The sequence below is a fragment of the Panulirus ornatus genome, chromosome 3 (assembly GCF_036320965.1).
Source record: "Panulirus ornatus isolate Po-2019 chromosome 3, ASM3632096v1, whole genome shotgun sequence".
Lineage (NCBI taxonomy): Eukaryota > Metazoa > Arthropoda > Malacostraca > Decapoda > Palinuridae > Panulirus > Panulirus ornatus.
In genome coordinates, this window is record NC_092226.1 from 20,170,570 (window position 1) to 20,190,219 (window position 19,650).

At 42.3% G+C, this 19,650-nt stretch overlaps 1 protein-coding gene across 2 annotated transcripts in view; it reads left to right on the plus strand.

The window, feature by feature from the left end:
* LOC139761178 (cannabinoid receptor 1-like) overlaps positions 1-19,650 on the plus strand; it is a 371,834-nt gene that overhangs the window by 280,457 nt on the left and 71,727 nt on the right. For both annotated transcript variants that reach the window (XR_011715470.1, XM_071685166.1), the window contains exon 7: positions 947-1,047. Coding sequence is in view for 1 of the 2 variants with exons in the window: in XM_071685166.1 (XP_071541267.1) it covers positions 947-1,047 (101 nt within the window). In the remaining variant the exon portion in view is untranslated. The remainder of the gene's footprint in view (positions 1-946; positions 1,048-19,650) is intronic.

Genomic DNA, 19,650 nt, shown 5'->3' on the forward strand with positions numbered 1-19,650 from the left:
GACCAACAGTATCCAGGCCAGGTCGGCCTTTTACGTGCACAGATCACATAAAGCACGATACCCCCCCCAGCTTACGTCCTTGGTATACAGCTCAGTTTCCGTCCACACAATGCTAAGATTCTCTGTAGTCCCATAGTAGCTCACGCTCAGCTCTAGTGTTTAATTCATCTCACACCCTGTATTGTCCTAAGCAGGTCCCTATTTCTGTTTATTTGTTTTTCTATATCAATGCTTCCAATTGAATGCTGGCAGCCAGCCAGATTTTCAGACCATCAGGTGTACATTTACATGTTTTGATAAACAGGATTTTTTTCAGACTAAACTTGGTGTTTTGCCAGTATTATAGTTTTGCCACACAGACCTGATTTTCCAGTGCAAAGAATTTCAAGCTTTATGCATAGCCTTTTTAAAGGGTTTTTTTTTTTTTTTTACATTAAATTAATATCTGCAGTAGAAGGCAAATAAGGTTGACTAATTACTTATATGCTCTCTAGTATTGTATTAATCTTCCAGACTTTTTAGATTTGTACTTCTGTTTAATGAAGAATCAGAATTAGCTGAATCTGAAGCTGTTTTTAATGTAATTCATGGATCACCATTCTTTAGTATAACTATTTTGCTGGTGGTTGACTTAATTTTTTCTGACCAGATTGATTCATGATTACTTAAAGTGTAAGTTAACTTGAAATGATTTTAAACTGACCAATATTTTTCTTCACCATATAGAAAATTGATTGCTCCCAAAAGTGGATCTTTCTTTGACCTAAAACTGAAGATAGTGTGACCTAAGAATGAACACAGTCCGATCTAAGACTAAACACAACTCAACATGAGACCACACAAAGTCTGACTTAAGACCAAACACAGCTTGACTTAAAACTGACTAGTAGACCTTAGACTATGGGGATTTTGCCTTGATGTATCTTTCTGTCCTTCCCCATGGTAGATGACCATCATAGTGGCCCAGATGGTGGGACCCAACTCTCACTACGAGAACATCTACCGGATTGCCGACCTGTGCATCGCCTTGAACTTCACCCTTGATCCGTGAGTTGCTCTCCATATTCTCCCTCTCCTTCTGTATATTTTCCTTGTTCTTCTCCCATCAGGCATTTAGGACATCTTATTTCTCTTCACTTGGCCATGCTGAACTGTCAGACAGCCTTAAAGCAACTCCTTGAGCTTTAGTTAAACTTCCATTCACATGTCTCTTTGAAAAGCCTCTTCACTATGCCTGGGATAACCCAAAACCCTCGTCTTCGCACACGTGAAATCCTTGATTATAAGACCTTGAACCAAAGAGAAAAGAGAGAGACAGAGAAGAGGTGATGATTGAGGTAGGTGTTGCACAGGGTAGTAGTGACGGTAATGGTTGTGAAATATGATGGTGCTGATGTATTAATGGTGTCAAAGGGAGACGTTATAGTAGCAGGGGACATGGTAGAGAATTGTAGTAGTAGTAGTTGTAGTTGATGGGTCATGTGACATGTTGGTGCTAATGGTAACACTGGGAGTCACGTGAGATATTGGCTGTCATGGAGAATTTAGTAGAGTGGTTGTGACGATGAGGTAATTGGAAATGTGTCACAGGGTGTTTGTGGTGGTAATGGTGTTAGTATGGAGTGTGGCAGAGCGATAGTGGTGAAAGTGGTGAAAGTAGTGGACGGCAGAAGATGATGGAGACTGGTGGTAGTAATTACGGTAGATTGGAATGTGGCAAAGGATAAGGTTAGTGGAATTAAGAAATGATGTAGCTTGTTGAATAGTACCTGTAGAAATGTCTGTAGTTATATCTACGGATATGTGATCACGTAAGTCTGGTAGACGAATGTAGTCATATCCTAAGTGGCTCGTGAACAAGGCTTACTCGAAAGCTAGGAAGATATTTGATGCGTCTAGTAACAAAAATATGAAAAATGATGATTAGTTTGAATGTTTAGTGTTGTCCTATTCTCCTAAACTTAGATACAGTTACTAAAAACAATGCTTTTAATCTTACCTTCCAGTACAATAACACTCAGTAAGACTACATAAAAGTAAGCCAAATCATCCAACAATTGGGAGCGTTTATGCCGTCAGTTATAATGCATGTAAAGATGTATAACTTGGCCAGACCGGCAAAACTGTAACAGAGATGGTATTGGCACCGTCACTCAATATGCAGGGATGACGACATAACTGCGATCGATAAACACTGCTATGAAAAAGATCACATTATAGACCTTGATAACCCAGTCACATTGTACCCCTCTCTGATTATGGTACCCTTAACCTCATTGAATCCGTCTTAATTGCTAATACTGAGAACTTTAATTTGTCCCCAGGCAACTTTAAGGCCCATCCTATTATCAACCAAATCATTATGAAAGAATTAGCAAAAGACCAAAACATGAGTAAAATTATTGAACACATCTTTTCACCAGGGCCAACCCCTTCCACACACACACACACACACACACACACCCCGCTTTAACCTCTGGCCCCTGCCCCATCCACTTTCCCTTTAACGGTCACTGTATAGATATATAAAAAAGGGGGTGACTTATTGACTGGTTGGTAAGGTTAGTTTATGTATGCATGACTCATGGTGAGGTGCAGGATGATTGGCGGAATGCTTGCATAGTGCCATTACACAAAGGGAAAGGGGATAAAGGTGAGTGCTAAAATTTCAGAGATATAAGTTTGCTGAGTATTCCTGTGAAATTGTATGGGAGGGTATTGATTGAGAGGGTGAAGGCATGTACAGAGCATCAGATTGAGGAAGAGCAGTGTGGCTTCAGAAGTGGTAGACGATGTGTGTATCTGAGAAATACTTAGAAAAGCAAATGGATTTGTATGTAGCATTTATGGATCTGGAGAAGGCATATGATAAAGTTGATAGAGATGCTCTGTGGAAGATATTAAGAATGTATGGTGTGGGAGGAGAATTATTAGAAGCATTGAAAAGTTTTTATCGAGGATGTAAGGCATGTGTATGAGTAGGAAGAGGGAAAGTGATTGGTTCTCAGTGAATGTTGGTTTGCGACAGGGGTGCGTGATGTCTACATGGTTCTTTAATTTGTTTATGGATAGGGTGGTTAGGGAGGTGAATGCAAGGGTTTTGGAGAGAGGGGCAAGTATGCTGTCTGTTGTAGATGAGAGAGCTTGGGAAGTGAGTCAGTTGTTTTTCGCTGATGATACAGCGCTGGTGGCTGATTCGTGTGAGAAACTGCAGAAGCTGGTGACTGAGTTTGGTAAAGTGTGTGAAAGAAGAAAGCAGTAAATGTGAATAAGAGCAAGGTACAGTAGGGTGGAGGGACTAAGTCAATTGGGAAGTGAGTTTGAATGGAGAAAAACTGGAAGAAGTGAAGTGTTTTAGATATCTGGAAGTGAATTTGGCAGCGGATGGAGCCATGGAAGCTGAAGTGAGCCATAGGGCGGGGGAGGGGGCGAAAGTTCTGAAAGTGTTGAAAAATGTGGAAGGCGAGAACATTATCTCGGAAAGCAAAAATGGGTATGTTTGAAGTAATAGTGGTTCTGGCAATGTTATATGGTTGCGAGGCATGGGCTATAGATAGAGTTGTGCGGAGCTGGGTGGATGTGCTGGAAATGATATGTTTGAGAACAATATGTGGTGTGAGGTGGTTTGACCAAATAAGTAATGAAAGGGTAAGAGAGATTCGTTGTAATAAAAAGAGTGTGGCTGAGAGAGCAGAAGAGGGTGTTTTCAAATGGGTTGGTCACATGGAGAGAATGAGTGAGGAAAGATTGACAAAGAGGATATATGTATCAAAGGTGGAAGGAACAAGGAGAAGTGGGAGACCAAATTGGAGGCGGAAAGATGGAGTGAAAAAGATTTTAAGTGATCTGGGCCTGAACATGCAGGATAGTGAAAGGCATGCAAGGAATAGAGTGAATTGGAATCATGTGGTATACCGGGGTCGACGTGCTGTCAGTGGATCGAACCAGGGCATGTGAAGCGTCTGGGGTAAACCATGAAAAGTTTTGTGGGACCTGGATGTGGAAAGTGAGCTGTGGTTTCAGTGCATTATACATGACAGATAGAGACTGCGTGTGAACGAATGTGGCCTTTGTTGTCTTTTCCTAGTGCTACCTCGCACACATGCAGGGGGAGGGGGTTGTCATTTCATGTGTGGCGGGGTGGCGATGGGAATCAGTAAGGGCAGACAGTATGAATTATGTACATGTGTATATATGTATATGTCTGTGTGTGTATGTATATGCATGTGTTGAGATGTATAGGTATGTATATGTGCGTTTATGGACATGTATGTATATACATGTGTATGTGGGAGGGTTGGGGCATTCTTTCGTCTGTTTCCTTGCACTACCTCGCTAACGCAGGAGACAACGACAAAGCAAAATAGATAAACTATGTATATATGTGGTGTGAGGTTGTTTAATTGAGTAAGTAATGTAAGGGTAAGAGAGATGTGTGGAAATAAAAAGAGTGTGGTTGAGAGAGCAGAAGAGGGTGTTTTGAAATGGTTTGGTCACATGGAGAGAATGAGTGAGGAAAGATTGACCAAGAGGATATATGTGGCAGAGCTGAAGGGAACGAGGAGAAGTGGGAGACCAAATTGGAGGTGGAAAGATAGAGTGAAAAAGATTTTGAGTGATCGGGGCCTGAACATGCAGGATGGTGAAAGGCGTGCAAGGAATAGAGTAAATTGGAAAGATGTGGTATACTGGGGTTGACGTGCTGTCAATGGATCGAACCAGGGCATGTGAAGCGTCTGGGGTAAACCATGGAAAGTTGTGTGGGGCCTGGATGTGGAAAGGGAGCTGTGGTTTCGGTGCATTATTACATGACAGCTAGAGACTCAGTATGAATGAATAGGGCCTTTGTTGTCTTTTCCTAGCGCTGCCTTGCACACATGAGGGGGGAGGGGGTTGTTATTCCATGTGTGGCGAGGTGGCGATGGGAATAAATAAAGGCAGACAGTATGAATTATGTACATGTGTATATATGTCTGTGTGTATATATATATGTATGCATTGAGATGTATAGGTATGTATATTTGTGTGTGTGAACGTGTATTTGTATACATGTGTATGGGGTGGGTTGGGCCATTCTTTCATCTGTTTCCTTGCGCTACCTCGCTAACGTGGGAGACAGCGACACAGCAAAATAAATGAATAAATAATTTTTTTTTTTTTTTTTTTTTTTTTTTTTTTTTTTTTTGCTGTCTCCCGCGTTTGTGAGGTAGCGCAAGGAAACAGACGAAAGAAATGGCCCAACCCACCCCCATACACATGTCTATACATACACGTCCACACACGCAAATATACATACCTACACAGCTTTCCATGGTTTACCCCAGACGCTTCACATGCCCTGATTCAATCCACTGACAGCACGTCAACACCGGTATACCACATCGATGCAATTCACTCTATTCCTTGCCCTCCTTTCACCCTCCTGCATGTTCAGGCCCCGATCACACAAAATCTTTTTCACTCCATCTTTCCACCTCTAATTTGGTCTCCCACTTCTCCTCGTTCCCTCCACCTCCGACACTTATATCCTCTTGGTCAATCTTTCCTCACTCATTTTCCCCATGTGCCCAAACCATTTCAAAACACCCTCTTCTGCTCTCTCAACCACGCTCTTTTTATTTCCACACATCTCTCTTACCCTTACGTTACTTACTCGATCAAACCACCTCACACCACACATTGTCCTCAAACATCTCATTTCCAGCACATCCACCCTCCTGCACACAACTCTATCCATAGCCCACGCCTCGCAACCATACAAAATTGTTGGAACCACTATTCCTTCAAACATACCCATTTTTGCTTTCCGAGATAATGTTCTCGACTTCCACACATTCTTCAAGGCTCCCAGGATTTTCGCCCCCTCCCCCACCCTATGATCCACTTCCGCTTCCATGGTTCCATCTGCTGCCAGATCCACTCCCAGATATCTAAAACACTTTACTTCCTCCAGTTTTTCTCCATTCAAACTTACCTCTCAATTGACTTGACCCTCAACCCTACTGTACCTAATAACCTTGCTCTTATTCACATTTACTCTTAACTTTCTTCTTTCACACACTTTACCAAACTCAGTCACCAGCTTCTGCAGTTTCTCACATGAATCAGCCACCAGCGCTGTATCATCAGCGAACAACAACTGACTCACTTCCCAAGCTCTCTCATCCACAACAGACTTCATAATTGCCCCTCTTTCCAAAACTCTTGCATTCACCTCCCTAACAACCCCATCCATAAACAAATTAAACAACCATGGAGACCTCACACACCTCTGCCGCAAACCTACATTCACTGAGAACCAATCACTTTCCTCTCTTCCTACACATACACATGCCTTACATCCTCGATAAAAACTCTTCACTGCTTCTAACAACTTGCCTCCCACACCATATATTCTTAATACCTTCCACAGAGCATCTCTATCAACTCTATCATATGCCTTCTCCAGATCCATAAATGCTACATACAAATCCATTTGCTTTTCTAAGTATTTCTCACATGCATTCTTCAAAGCAAACACCTGATCCACACATCCTATACCACTTCTGAAACCACACTGCTCTTCCCCAATCTGATACTCTGTACATGCCTTCACCCTCTCAATCAATACCCTCCCATATAATTTACCAGGAATACTCAACAAACTTATACCTCTGAAATTTGAGCACTCACTCTTATCCCCTTTGCCTTTGTACAGTGGCACTATGCACGCATTCCGCCAATCCTCAGGCACCTCACCATGAGTCATACATACATTAAATAACCTTACCAACCAGTCAATAATACAGTCACCCCCTTTTTTAATAAATTCCACTGCAATACCATCCAAACCTGCTGCCTTGCCGGCTTTCATCTTCCGCAAAGCTTTTACTACCTCTTCTCTGTTTACCAAATCATTTTCCTTAACCCTCTCACTTTGCACACCACCTCGACCAAAGCACCCTATATCTGCCACTCTGTCATCAAACACATTCAACAAACCTTCAAAATACTCACTCCATCTCTTTCTCACATCGCCACTACTTGTTATCACCTCCCCATTTGCGCCCTTCACTGAAGTTCCCATTTGCTCCCTTGTCTTACGCACTTTATTTACCTCCTTCCAGAACATCTTTTTATTCTCCCTAAAATTTAATGATACTCTCTCACCCCAACTCTCATTTGCCCTTTTTTTCACCTCTTGCACCTTTCTCTTGACCTCCTGTCTCTTTCTTTTATACATCTCCCACTCAATTGCATTTTTTCCCTGCAAAAATCGTCCAAATGCCTCTCTCTTCTCTTTCACTAATAATCTTACTTCTTCATCCCACCACTCACTACCCTTTCTAATCAACCCACCTCCCACTCTTCTCATGCCACAAGCATCTTTTGCGCAATCCATCACTGATTCCCTAAATACATCCCATTCCTCTCCCACTCCCCTTACTTCCATTGTTCTCACCTTTTTCCATTCTGTACTCAGTCTCTCTTGGTACTTCCTCACACAAGTCTCCTTCCCAAGCTCACTTGCTCTCACCACCCTCTTCACCCCAACATTCACTCTTCTTTTCTGAAAACCCATACAAATTTTCACCTTAGCCTCCACAAGATAATGATCAGACATCCCTCCAGTTGCATCTCTCAGCACATTAACATCCAAAAGTCTCTCTTTCGCGCGCTTATCAATTAACACGTAATCCAGTAACGCTCTCTGGCCATCTCTCCTACTTACATACGTATACTTTTGTATATCTCGCTTTTTAAACCAGGTATTCCCAATCACAAGTCCTTTTTCAGCACATAAATCTACAAGCTCCACCATTTCCATTTACAACACTGAACACCCCATGTATACCAATTATTCCCTCAACTGCCACATTACTCACCTTTGCATTCAAATCACCCATCACTATAACCCAGTCTCGTGCATCAAACCCACTAACACACTCATTCAGCTGCTCCCCTAACACTTGCCTCTCATGATCTTTCTTCTCATACCCAAGTGCATATGTACCAATAATCACCCATCTCTCTCCATCAACTTTCAGTTTTACCCATATTAATCAAGAATTTACTTTCTTACATTCTATCACATACTCCCACAACTCCTGTTTCAGGAGTAGTGCTACTCCTTCCCTTGCACTTGTCCTCTCACTAACCCCTGACTTTACTCCCAAGACATTCCCAAACCACTCTTCCCCTTTACCCTTGAGCTTCGTCTCACTCAGAGCCAAAACATCCCAGTTCCTTTCCTCAAACATACTACCTATCTCTCCTTTTTTCACATCTTGGTTACATCCACACACATTTAGACACCCCAGTCTGAGCCTTCGAGGAGGATGAGCACTCCCCGCGTGACTCCTTCTTCTGTTTCCCATTTTAGAAAGTTAAAAAATACAAGGAGGGGAGGATTTCTGGCCCCCCACTCCCGTCCCCTCTAGTTGCCTTCTACGACACGCGAGGAATGCGTGGGAAGTATTCTTTCACCCCTATCCCCAGGGATAAAATGCATATATATGCACATATGTATACATATACATACGCGCAAATGGGGAGGTGATAACAAGTAGTGGTGATGTGAGAAGGAGATGGAGTGAGTATTTTGAAGGTTTGTTGAATGTGTTTGATGATAGAGTGGCAGATATAGGGTGTTTTGGTCGAGGTAGTGTGCAAAGTGCGAGGGTTAGGGAAAATGAGTTGGTAAACAGAGAAGAGGTAGTAAAAGCTTTGCGGAAGATGAAAGCCGGCAAGACAGCAGGTTTGGATGGTATTGCAGTGGAATTTATCAAAAAAGAGGGTGACTGTATTGTTGACTGGTTGGTAAGGTTATTTAATGTATGTATGACTCATGGTAAGGTGCCTGAGGATTGGCGGAATGCGTGCATAGTGCCATTGTACAAAGGCAAAGGGGATAAGAGTCAGTGCTCAAATTACAGAGGTATAAGTTTGTTGAGTACTCCTGGCAAATTATATGGGAGGGTATTGATTGAGAGGGTGAAGGCATGTACAGAGCATCAGATTGGGGAAGAGCAGTGTGGTTTCAGAAGTGGTAGAGGATGTGTGGATCAGGTGTTTGCGTTGAAGAATGTATGTGAGAAATACTTAGAAAAGCAAATGGATTTGTATGTAGCATTTATGGATCTGGAGAAGGCATATGATAGAGTTGATAGAGATGCTCTGTGGAAGGTATTAAGAATATATGGTGTGGGAGGCAAGTTGTTAGAAGCAGTGAAAAGTTTTTATCGAGGATGTAAGGCATGTGTACGTGTAGGAAGAGAGGAAAGTGATTGGTTCTCAGTGAATGTAGGTTTGCGGCAGGGGTGTGTGATGTCTCCATGGTTGTTTAATTTGTTTATGGATGGGGTTGTTAGGGAGGTGAATGCAAGAGTTTTGGAAAGAGGGGCAAGTATGAAGTCTGTTGGGGATGAGAGAGCTTGGGAAGTGAGTCAGTTGTTGTTCGCTGATGATACAGCGCTGGTGGCTGATTCATGTGAGAAACTGCAGAAGCTGGTGACTGAGTTTGGTAAAGTGTGTGAAAGAAGAAAGTTAAGAGTAAATGTGAATAAGAGCAAGGTTATTAGGTACAGTAGGGTTGAGGGTCAATTCAATTGGGAGGTGAGTTTGAATGGAGAAAAACTGGAGGAAGTGAAGTGTTTTAGATATCTGGGAGTGGATCTGGCAGCGGATGGAACCATGGAAGCGGAAGTGGATCATAGGGTAGGGGAGGGGGCGAAAATTCTGGGAGCCTTGAAGAATGTGTGAAAGTCGAGAACATTATCTCGGAAAGCAAAAATGGGTATGTTTGAAGGAATAGTGGTTCCAACAATGTTGTATGGTTGCGAGGCGTGGACTATGGATAGAGTTGTGCGCAGGAGGATGGATGTGCTGGAAATAAGATGTTTGAGGACAATGTGTGGTGTGAGGTGGTTTGATCGAGTAACGTAAGGGTAAGAGAGATGTGTGGAAATAAAAAGAGCGTGGTTGAGAGAGCAGAAGAGGGTGTTTTGAAATGGTTTGGTCACATGGAGAGAATGAGTGAGGAAAGATTGACCAAGAGGATATATGTGTCGGAGGTGGAGGGAACGAGGAGAAGAGGGAGACCAAATTGGAGGTGGAAAGATGGAGTTAAAAAGATTTTGTGTGATCGGGGCCTGAACATGCAGGAGGGTGAAAGGAGGGCAAAGAATAGAGTGAATTGGAGCGATGTGGTATACCGGGGTTGACGTGCTGTCAGTGGATTGAATCAAGGCATGTGTATGGGGGTGGGTTGGGCCATTTCTTTCGTCTGTTTCCTTGCGCTACCTCGCAAACGCGGGAGACAGCGACAAAGCAAAAAAAAAAATATATATATATATATATATATATATATATATATATATATATATATATATATATATATATATATATATATATATATATTTCTTTCTTTCATGCGTTAAGAACAGAGGACTGGGTCTTTGAGGGAATATCCTCACCTGGCCCTCTTCTCTGTTCCTTCTTTTGGAAAAAAAAAAAAAAAAAAAAAACGAGAGGGGAGGATTTCCAGCCTCCCGCTCCCTTCCCTTTTAGTCGCCTTCTACGACACGCAGGGAATACGTGGGAAGTATTCTTTCTCCCCTATCCCCAGGGAATATATATATATATATATATATATATATATATATATATATATATATATGGGAGCGGGGGGCTGGAAATCCTCCCCTCTCGGTTTTTTTTTAATTTTCCAAAAGAAGGAACAGAGAATTGGGCCAGGTGAGGGTATTCCCTCAAAGGCCCAGTCCTCTGTTCTTAACGCTACCTCGCTAATGCGGGAAATGGCGAATAGTTTGAAAGAAAGATATATATATATATATATATATATATATATATATATATATATATATATATATATATAAGGGTTATAGTGATGGGTGATTTGAATGCAAAGGTGAGTAATGTGGCAGTTGAGGGAATAATTGGTATGCATGGGGTGTTCAGTGTTGTAAATGGAAATGGTGAAGAGCTTGTAGATTTATGTGCTGAAAAAGGACTGATGATTGGGAATACCTGGTTTAAAAAGCGAGATATACATAAGTATACTTATGTAAGTAGGAGAGATGGCCAGAGAGCGTTATTGGATTACGTGTTAATGGACAGGCGTGCGAAAGAGAGACTTTTGGATGTCAATGTGCTGAGAGGTGCAACTGGAGGGATGTCTGATCATTATCTTGTGGAGGCTAAGGTGAAGATTAGTATGGGTTTTCAGAAAAGAAGAGTGAATGTTGGGGTGAAGAAGGTGGTGAGAGTAAGTGAGCTTGGGAAGGAGACCTGTGTGACAGCACGTCAACCCCTGTATACCACATCGCTCCAATTCACTCTATTCCTTGCCCTCCTTTCACCCTCCTGCATGTTCAGGCCCCGATCACACAAAATCCTTTTCACTCCATCTTTCCACCTCCAATTTGGTCTCCCTCTTCTCCTCGTCCCCTCCACCTCCGACACATATATCCTCTTGGTCAATCTTTCCTCACTCATCCTCTCCATGTGCCCAAACCATTTCAAAACACCCTCTTCTGCTCTCTCAACCACGCTCTTTTTATTTCCACACATCTCTCTTACCCTTACGTTACTTACTCGATCAAACCACCTCACACCACACATTGTCCTCAAACATCTCATTTCCAGCACATCCATCCTCCTGCGAACAACTCTATCCATAGCCCACGCCTCGCAACCATACAACATTGTTGGAACCACTATTCCTTCAAACATGCCCATTTTTGCTTTCCAGGATAATGTTCTCGACTTCCACACATTTTTCAAGGCTCCCAAAATTTTCGCCCCCTCCCCCACCCTATGATCCACTTCCGCTTCCATGGTTCCATCCGCTGACAGATCCACTCCCAGATATCTAAAACACTTCACTTCCTCCAGTTTTTCTCCATTCAAACTCACCTCCCAATTGACTTGACCCTCAACCCTACTGTACCTAATAACCTTGCTCTTATTCACATTTACTCTTAACTTTCTTCTTCCACACACTTTACCAAACTCCGTCACCAGCTTCTGCAGTTTCTCACATGAATCCGCCACCAGCTCTGTATCATCAGCGAACAACAACTGACTCACTTCCCAAGCTCTCTCATCCCCAACAGACTTCATACTTGCCCCTCTTTCCAAAACTCTTGCATTTACCTCCCTAACAACCCCATCCATAAACAAATTAAACAACCATGGAGACATCACACACCCCTGCCGCAAACCTACATTCACTGAGAACCAATCACTTTCCTCTCTTCCTACACGTACACATGCCTTACATCCTCGATAAAAACTTTTCACTGCTTCTAACAACTTTCCTCCCACACCATATATTCTTAATACCTTCCACAGAGCATTTCTATCAACTCTATCATATGCCTTCTCCAGATCCATAAATGCTACATACAAATCCATTTGCTTTTCTAAGTATTTCTCACATACATTCTTCAAAGCAAACACCTGATCCACACATCCTCTACCACTTCTGAAACCACACTGCTCTTCCCCAATCTGATGCTCTGTACATGCCTTCACCCTCTCAATCAATACCCTCCCATATAATTTACCAGGAATACTCAACAAACTTATACCTCTGTAATTTGAGCACTCACTCTTATCCCCTTTGCCTTTGTACAATGGCACTATGCACGCATTCCGCCAATCCTCAGGCACCTCACCATGAGTCATACATACATTAAATAACCTTACCAACCAGTCAACAATACAGTCACCCCCTTTTTTAATAAATTCCACTGCAATACCATCCAAACCTGCTGCCTTGCCGGCTTTCATCTTCCGCAAAGCTTTCACTACCTCTTCTCTGTTTACCAAATCATTTTCCCTAACCCTCTCACTTTGCACACCACCTCGACCAAAACACCCTATATCTGCCACTCTATCATCAAACACATTCAACAAACCTTCAAAATACTCACTCCATCTCCTTCTCACATCACCACTACTTGTTATCACCTCCCCATTTGCGCCCTTCACTGAAGTCCCCATTTGCTCCCTTGTCTTACGCACCCTATTTACCTCCTTCCAGAACATCTTTTTATTCTCCCTAAAATTTACTGATAGTCTCTCACCCCAACTCTCATTTGCCCTTTTTTTCACCTCTTGCACCTTTCTCTTGACCTCCTGTCTCTTTCTTTTATACTTCTCCCACTCAATTGCATTTTTTCCCTGCAAAAATCGTCCAAATGCCTCTCTCTTCTCTTTCACTAATACTCTTACTTCTTCATCCCACCACTCACTACCCTTTCTAAACAGCCCACCTCCCACTCTTCTCATGCCACAAGCATCTTTTGCGCAATCCATCACTGATTCCCTAAATACATCCCATTCCTCCCCCACTCCCCTTACTTCCATTGTTCTCACCTTTTTCCATTCTGTACTCAGTCTCTCCTGGTACTTCCTCACACAGGTCTCCTTCTCTAGCTCACTTACTCTCACCACCTTCTTCACCCCAACATTCACTCTTCTTTTCTGAAAACCCATACAAATCTTCACCTTAGCCTCCACAAGATAATGATCAGACATCCCTCCAGTTGCACCTCTCAGCACATTAACATCCAAAAGTCTCTCTTTCGCACGCCTGTCAATTAACACGTAATCCAATAACGCTCTCTGGCCGTCTCTCCTACTTACATAAGTATACTTATGTATATCTCGCTTTTTAAACCAGGTATTCCCAATCATCAGTCCTTTTTCAGCACATAAATCTACAAGCTCTTCACCATTTCCATTTACAACACTGAACACCCCATGTATACCAATTATTCCCTCAACTGCCACATTACTCACCTTTGCATTCAAATCACCCATCACTATAACCCGGTCTCGTGCATCAAAACCACTAACACACTCATTCAGCTGCTCCCAAAACACTTGCCTCTCTTGATCTTTCTTCTCATGCCCAGGTGCATATGCACCAATAATCACCCACCTCTCTCCATCAACTTTCAGTTTTACCCATATTAATCGAGAATTTACTTTCTTACACTCTATCACATACTCCCACAACTCCTGTTTCAGGAGTATTGCTACTCCTTCCCTTGCTCTTGTCCTCTCACTAACCCCTGACTTTACTCCCCAGACATTCCCAAACCACTCTTCCCCTTTACCCTTGAGCTTCGTTTCACTCAGAGCCAAAACATCCAGGTTCCTTTCCTCAAACATACTACCTATCTCTCCTTTTTTCACATCTTGGTTACATCCACACACATTTAGGCACCCCACTCTGAGCCTTCGAGGAGGATGAGCACTCCCCGCGTGACTCCTTCTTCTGTTTCCCATTTTAGAAAGTTAATACAAGGAGGGTAGGATTTCTGGCCCCCCGCTCCCGTCCCCTCTAGTCGCTTTCTACGACACGCGAGGAATACGTGGGAAGTATTCTTTCACCCCTATCCCCAGGGATAATATACATACATATATACATATACACATACACACACATACACATACATACGCACATATACACACACACACACACACATACATATATATACATATGAAAAATGTAAGAAACAATTTAGAAACTGAAACTTCTAGCTTGAAATGAATGAAAAAAATGAATGTCACATAATGGTTCAACCTCTGGCTATGGAAAAAAGGAAATGTATAATTTATATATATATATTTTTTGCTTTGTCGCTGTCTCCCGCGTTTGCGAGGTAGTGCAAGGAAACAGACGAAAGAAATGGCCCAACCCACCCCCATACACATGTATATACATAAGTCCACACACGCAAATATACATACCTACACAGCTTTCCATGGTTTACCCCAGACGCTTCACATGCCCTGATTCAATCCATTGACAGCACGTCAACCCCGGTATACCACATCGATCCAATTCACTCTATTCCTTGCCCTCCTTTCCCCCTCCTGCATGTTCAGGCCCCGATCACACAAAATCTTTTTCACTCCATCTTTGCACCTCCAATTTGGTCTCCCACTTCTCCTCGTTCCCTCCACCTCCGACACATATATCCTCTTGGTAAATCTTTCCTCACTCATTCTCTCCATGTGCCCAAACCATTTCAAAACACCCTCTTCTGCTCTCTCAACCACGCTCTTTTTATTTCCACACATCTCTCTTACCCTTACGTTACTTACTCGATCAAACCACCTCACACCACACATTGTCCTCAAACATCTCATTTCCAGCACATCCATCCTCCTGCGCACAACTCTATCCACAGCCCACGCCTCGCAACCATACAACATTGTTGGAACCACTATTCCTTCAAACATACCCATTTTTGCTTTCTGAGATAATGTTCTCGACTTCCACACATTCTTCAAGGCTCCCAGAATTTTCGCCCCCTCCCCCACCCTATGGTTCACTTCCGCTTCCATGGTTCCATCTGCTGCCAGATCCACTCCCAGATATCTAAAACACTTTACTTCCTCCAGTTTTTCTCCATTCAAACTTACCTCCCAATTGACTTGACCCTCAACCCTACTGTACCTAATAACCTTGCTCTTATTCACATTTACTCTTAACTTTCTTCTTTCACACACTTTACCAAACTCAGTCACCAGCTTCTGCAGTTTCTTACATGAATCAGCCACCAGCGCTGTATCATCAGCGAACAACAACTGACTCACTTCCCAAGCTCTCACATCCACAACAGACTGCATACTTGCCCCTCTTTCCAAAACTCTTGCATTCACCTCCCTAACAACCCCATCCATAAACAAATTAAACAACCATGGAGACATCACACACCCCTGCCACAAACCTACATTCACTGAGAACCAATCACTTTCCTCTCTTCCTACACGTACACATGCCTTACATCCTCAATAAAAACTTTTCACTGCTTCTAACAACTTGCCTCCCACACCATATATTCTTAAAACCTTCCACAGAGTATCTCTATCAACTCTATCATATGCCTTCTCCTGATCCATAAATGCTACATACAAATCCATTTGTTTTTCTAAGTATTTCTCACATACGTTCTTCAAAGCAAACACCTGATCCACACATCCTCTACTACTTCTGAAACCACACTACTCTTCCCCAATCTTATATATATATATATATACAATGTACGTATGGTTTCATGGTGAAGTGCCTAAGGATTGGCTGAATGCATGCATAGTGCCGTTGTATAAAGGCAAAGGGGATAAAGGCGAGTGTTCAAATTACAGAGGTAAAAGTTTGTTGAGTATTCCTGGGAAATTATATGGGAGGGTATTGATTGAGAGGGTAAAGGCATGTACAGAGCATCAGATTGGGGAAGAGCAGTGTGGTTTCAGAAGTGGTAGAGGATTTGTGGATCAGGTGTTTGTTTTGAAGAATGTATATGAGAAAAACTTACAAAAACAGATGGATTTGTATGTAGCATTTATGGATCTGGAGAAGGCATATGATAGAGTTGATAGAGATGCTTTGTGGAAGGTATTAAGAGTATATTGTGTGGGAGTTATATTGCTAGAAGCAGTGAAAAATTTTTATCAAGGATGTAATGCTTGTGTCGGAGTAGGAAGAGAGGAAAGTGATTGGTTCTCAGTAAATGTTGGTTTGCAGAAGGGGTGCTTGATGTCTCCATGGTTGTTTAATTTGTTTATGGTTTAGTTTTTTGGGAAGTGAATGCAAGAGTTTTGGAGAGAAGGGCAAGCATGCTGTCCGTTGTGAATGAGAGAGCTTGGGAAGTGAGTCAGTTGTTGTTCGCTGATGATACAGCGCTGGTGGCTGATTCGAGTGAGAAACTGCAGCTGCAGAAGTTGGTGACTGAATTTGCTAAAGTGTGTGAAAGAAGAAAGCTGAGAGTAAATGTAAATAAGAGCAAGGTCATTAGGTTCAGTAGGGTTGAGGGACAAGTCAGTTGGGAGGTAAGTTTGAATGGAGAAAAATGGAGGAAGTGAAGGGTTTTAGATATCTGGGAATATATATATTATTTTTTTTTTATTATACTTAATCGCTGTCTCCCGCGTTAGCGAGGTAGTGCAAGGAAACAGAAGAAAGAATGGCACAATCCATCCTCGTACACATGTATATACATAAATGCCCACACACACACACATATACATACCTGTACATTTCAACGTATACATATATATACATACCCAGACATATACATATATACACATGTACATACTCATACTTGCTGCCTTCATCCATTCCCGTCGCCACCCTAGATGCCTCTCTTTTCTCTTTCACTAACAACTTTACTTCATTACACCACTCACTACCCTTTCTCATCTGCCCATCTCCTACCTTTCTCATGCCTCATGCACCTTTTGCACATGCCATCACTGCAACCCTAAATAATTCCATTCCTCATCCATTCCCCTCATGTCATTTGCTCCCGTATTTTGCCATTCTACACTCAAATTCTTCTGGTGCTTTCGCACACAAGTGTCCTTTCCAAGCTAACTTACTCTCACAACATACTTCTCCCCAACATTTTCTCTTTTTTGAAAACCTTTACAAATCTTCACCTTTGCCTCCAAAAGATTGTAATTTGACATCCCTACAGCTTCCCCTCTCAGCACATTAACATCCAGAAGTCTCTATTTTACATGCCTTTCAATTAAAACAATCCAGTTATGCCCTTTGACAATCTCTCCAACTCTTATACATATACTTATGTGTATATATTTTTTTAATGGGTATGTTTGAAGGAATAGTGGTTCCAACAATGTTGTACGCTTGCGAGGCATGGGCTATGGATAGAGTTGTGCGCAGGAGGGTGGATGTGCTGGAAATGAGATGTTTGAGGACAATGTGTGGTGTGAGGTGGTTTGATCGAGTAAGTAATGTAAGGGTAAGAGAGATGTGTGGAAATAAAAAGAGAGTGGTTGAGAGAGCAGAAGAGGGTGTTTTGAAATGGTTTGGGCACATGGAGAGAATGAGTGAGGAAAGATTGACCAAGAGGATATATGTGTCGGAGGTGGAGGGAACGAGGAGAAGTGGGAGACCAAATTGGAGGTGGAAAGATGGAGTGAAAAAGATTTTGAGTGATCGGGGCCTGAACATGCAGGAGGGTGAAAGGCGGGCAAGGAATAGAGTGAATTGGATCGATGTGGTATACCGGGGTTGACGTGCTGTCAGTGGATTGAATCAGGGCATGTGAAGCGTCTGGGGTAAACCATGGAAAGTAGTGTGGGGCCTGGATGTGGAAAGGGAGCTGTGGTTTTCGGGCATTATTGCATGACAGCTAGAGACTGAGTGTGAACGAATGGGGCCTTTGTTGTTTTTTCCTAGCGCTACCTCGCACATATGAGGGGGGAGGGGGATGGTATTCCATGTGTGGCGAGGTGGCGATGGGAATGAATAAAGACAGACAGTGTGAATTGTGTGCATGGGTATATGTGTGTGTATATATATGTGTACATTGAGTTGTATAGGTGTGTGTATTTGCGTGTGTGGACGTGTATGTGTGTACATGTGTATGGGGGTGGGTTGGGCCATTTCTTTCGTCTGTTTCCTTGCGCTACCTCGCAAACGCGGGAGACAGCGACAAAGCAAAATATATAATAAATAGATAAAATATTTTTTTAAACCAGGGATTCCCAATCGCCAGTCATTTTCAGAACACAAATCCACAAGCTCTTCACTATTTCCATTCACAACACTGAATACCATGTGTATGCCAATTATACCCTTCATTGCCACATTACTCAGTATCGCATTTAAATCACCCATCACTAATACCTAGTCTTGAGCATCAAAGCTGCTGACACACTCACTCAGCTGATCCCAAAACACTTGCCTCTCATGAACTTTCTTATGAACACTTTTAGTTTTACCCACATCATTTAATCATCATACTTAATCGGCATCTTCCGCATCAGTGAGGCAGCGCAAGAGAAGACAAGGAATGGCCCAACCAACCCACATACACATGTAATACATAAACATCAATATAGAATTTACTTTCTTACAGTCTATCACACACTCCCACAACTGTTTCAGGAGTAGTGCTACTCCTTCCTTAGCTCCTGCCTTCTCACCAACCCCTGACTTTACTCCTAAGATTATTCCAAACCATTTTTCCCCTTTACACTTAAGCTTCGTTTCACTCAGAGCCAGAACATCAAAGTTTTTTCCACAAACATACTACCTATCTCACCTTTCTTAGTTACATCCCCAAACATTCAGGCACCACAATCTGAACCTTCGAGGAGGATGAGCACTCCTCAGTTGACTCCTTCTTCTGTTTCCCCCTTAAAGAAATTAAAAGACAAGTAGGGGAGGGTTTCCAGCTCCTCACTCCTGCCCCCTTTAGTTGTCTTCTACGACACACGGGGAATACATGGGAATATATATATATATATATATATATATATATATATATATATATATATATATATATATATATATATATATATATATTATCCCTGGGGATGAGGAGAAAGAATACTTCCCTCGCATTCCTCACGTGTCGTAGAAGGTGACTGAAGGGGACGGGAGCAGGGGGCTAGAAACCCTTCCCTCCTTGTATTTTAACTTTCTAAAAGGGGAAACGGAAGAAGGAGTCAGCGCTGCCTCGCTAACGCGCGAGACAGCGACAAAGCAAAATAAATAGATATATATATATATATATATATTAAGAATATATGGTGTGGGAGGCAAGTTGTTAGAAGCAGTGAAAAGTTTTTATCGAAGATGTAAGGCATGTGTACGTG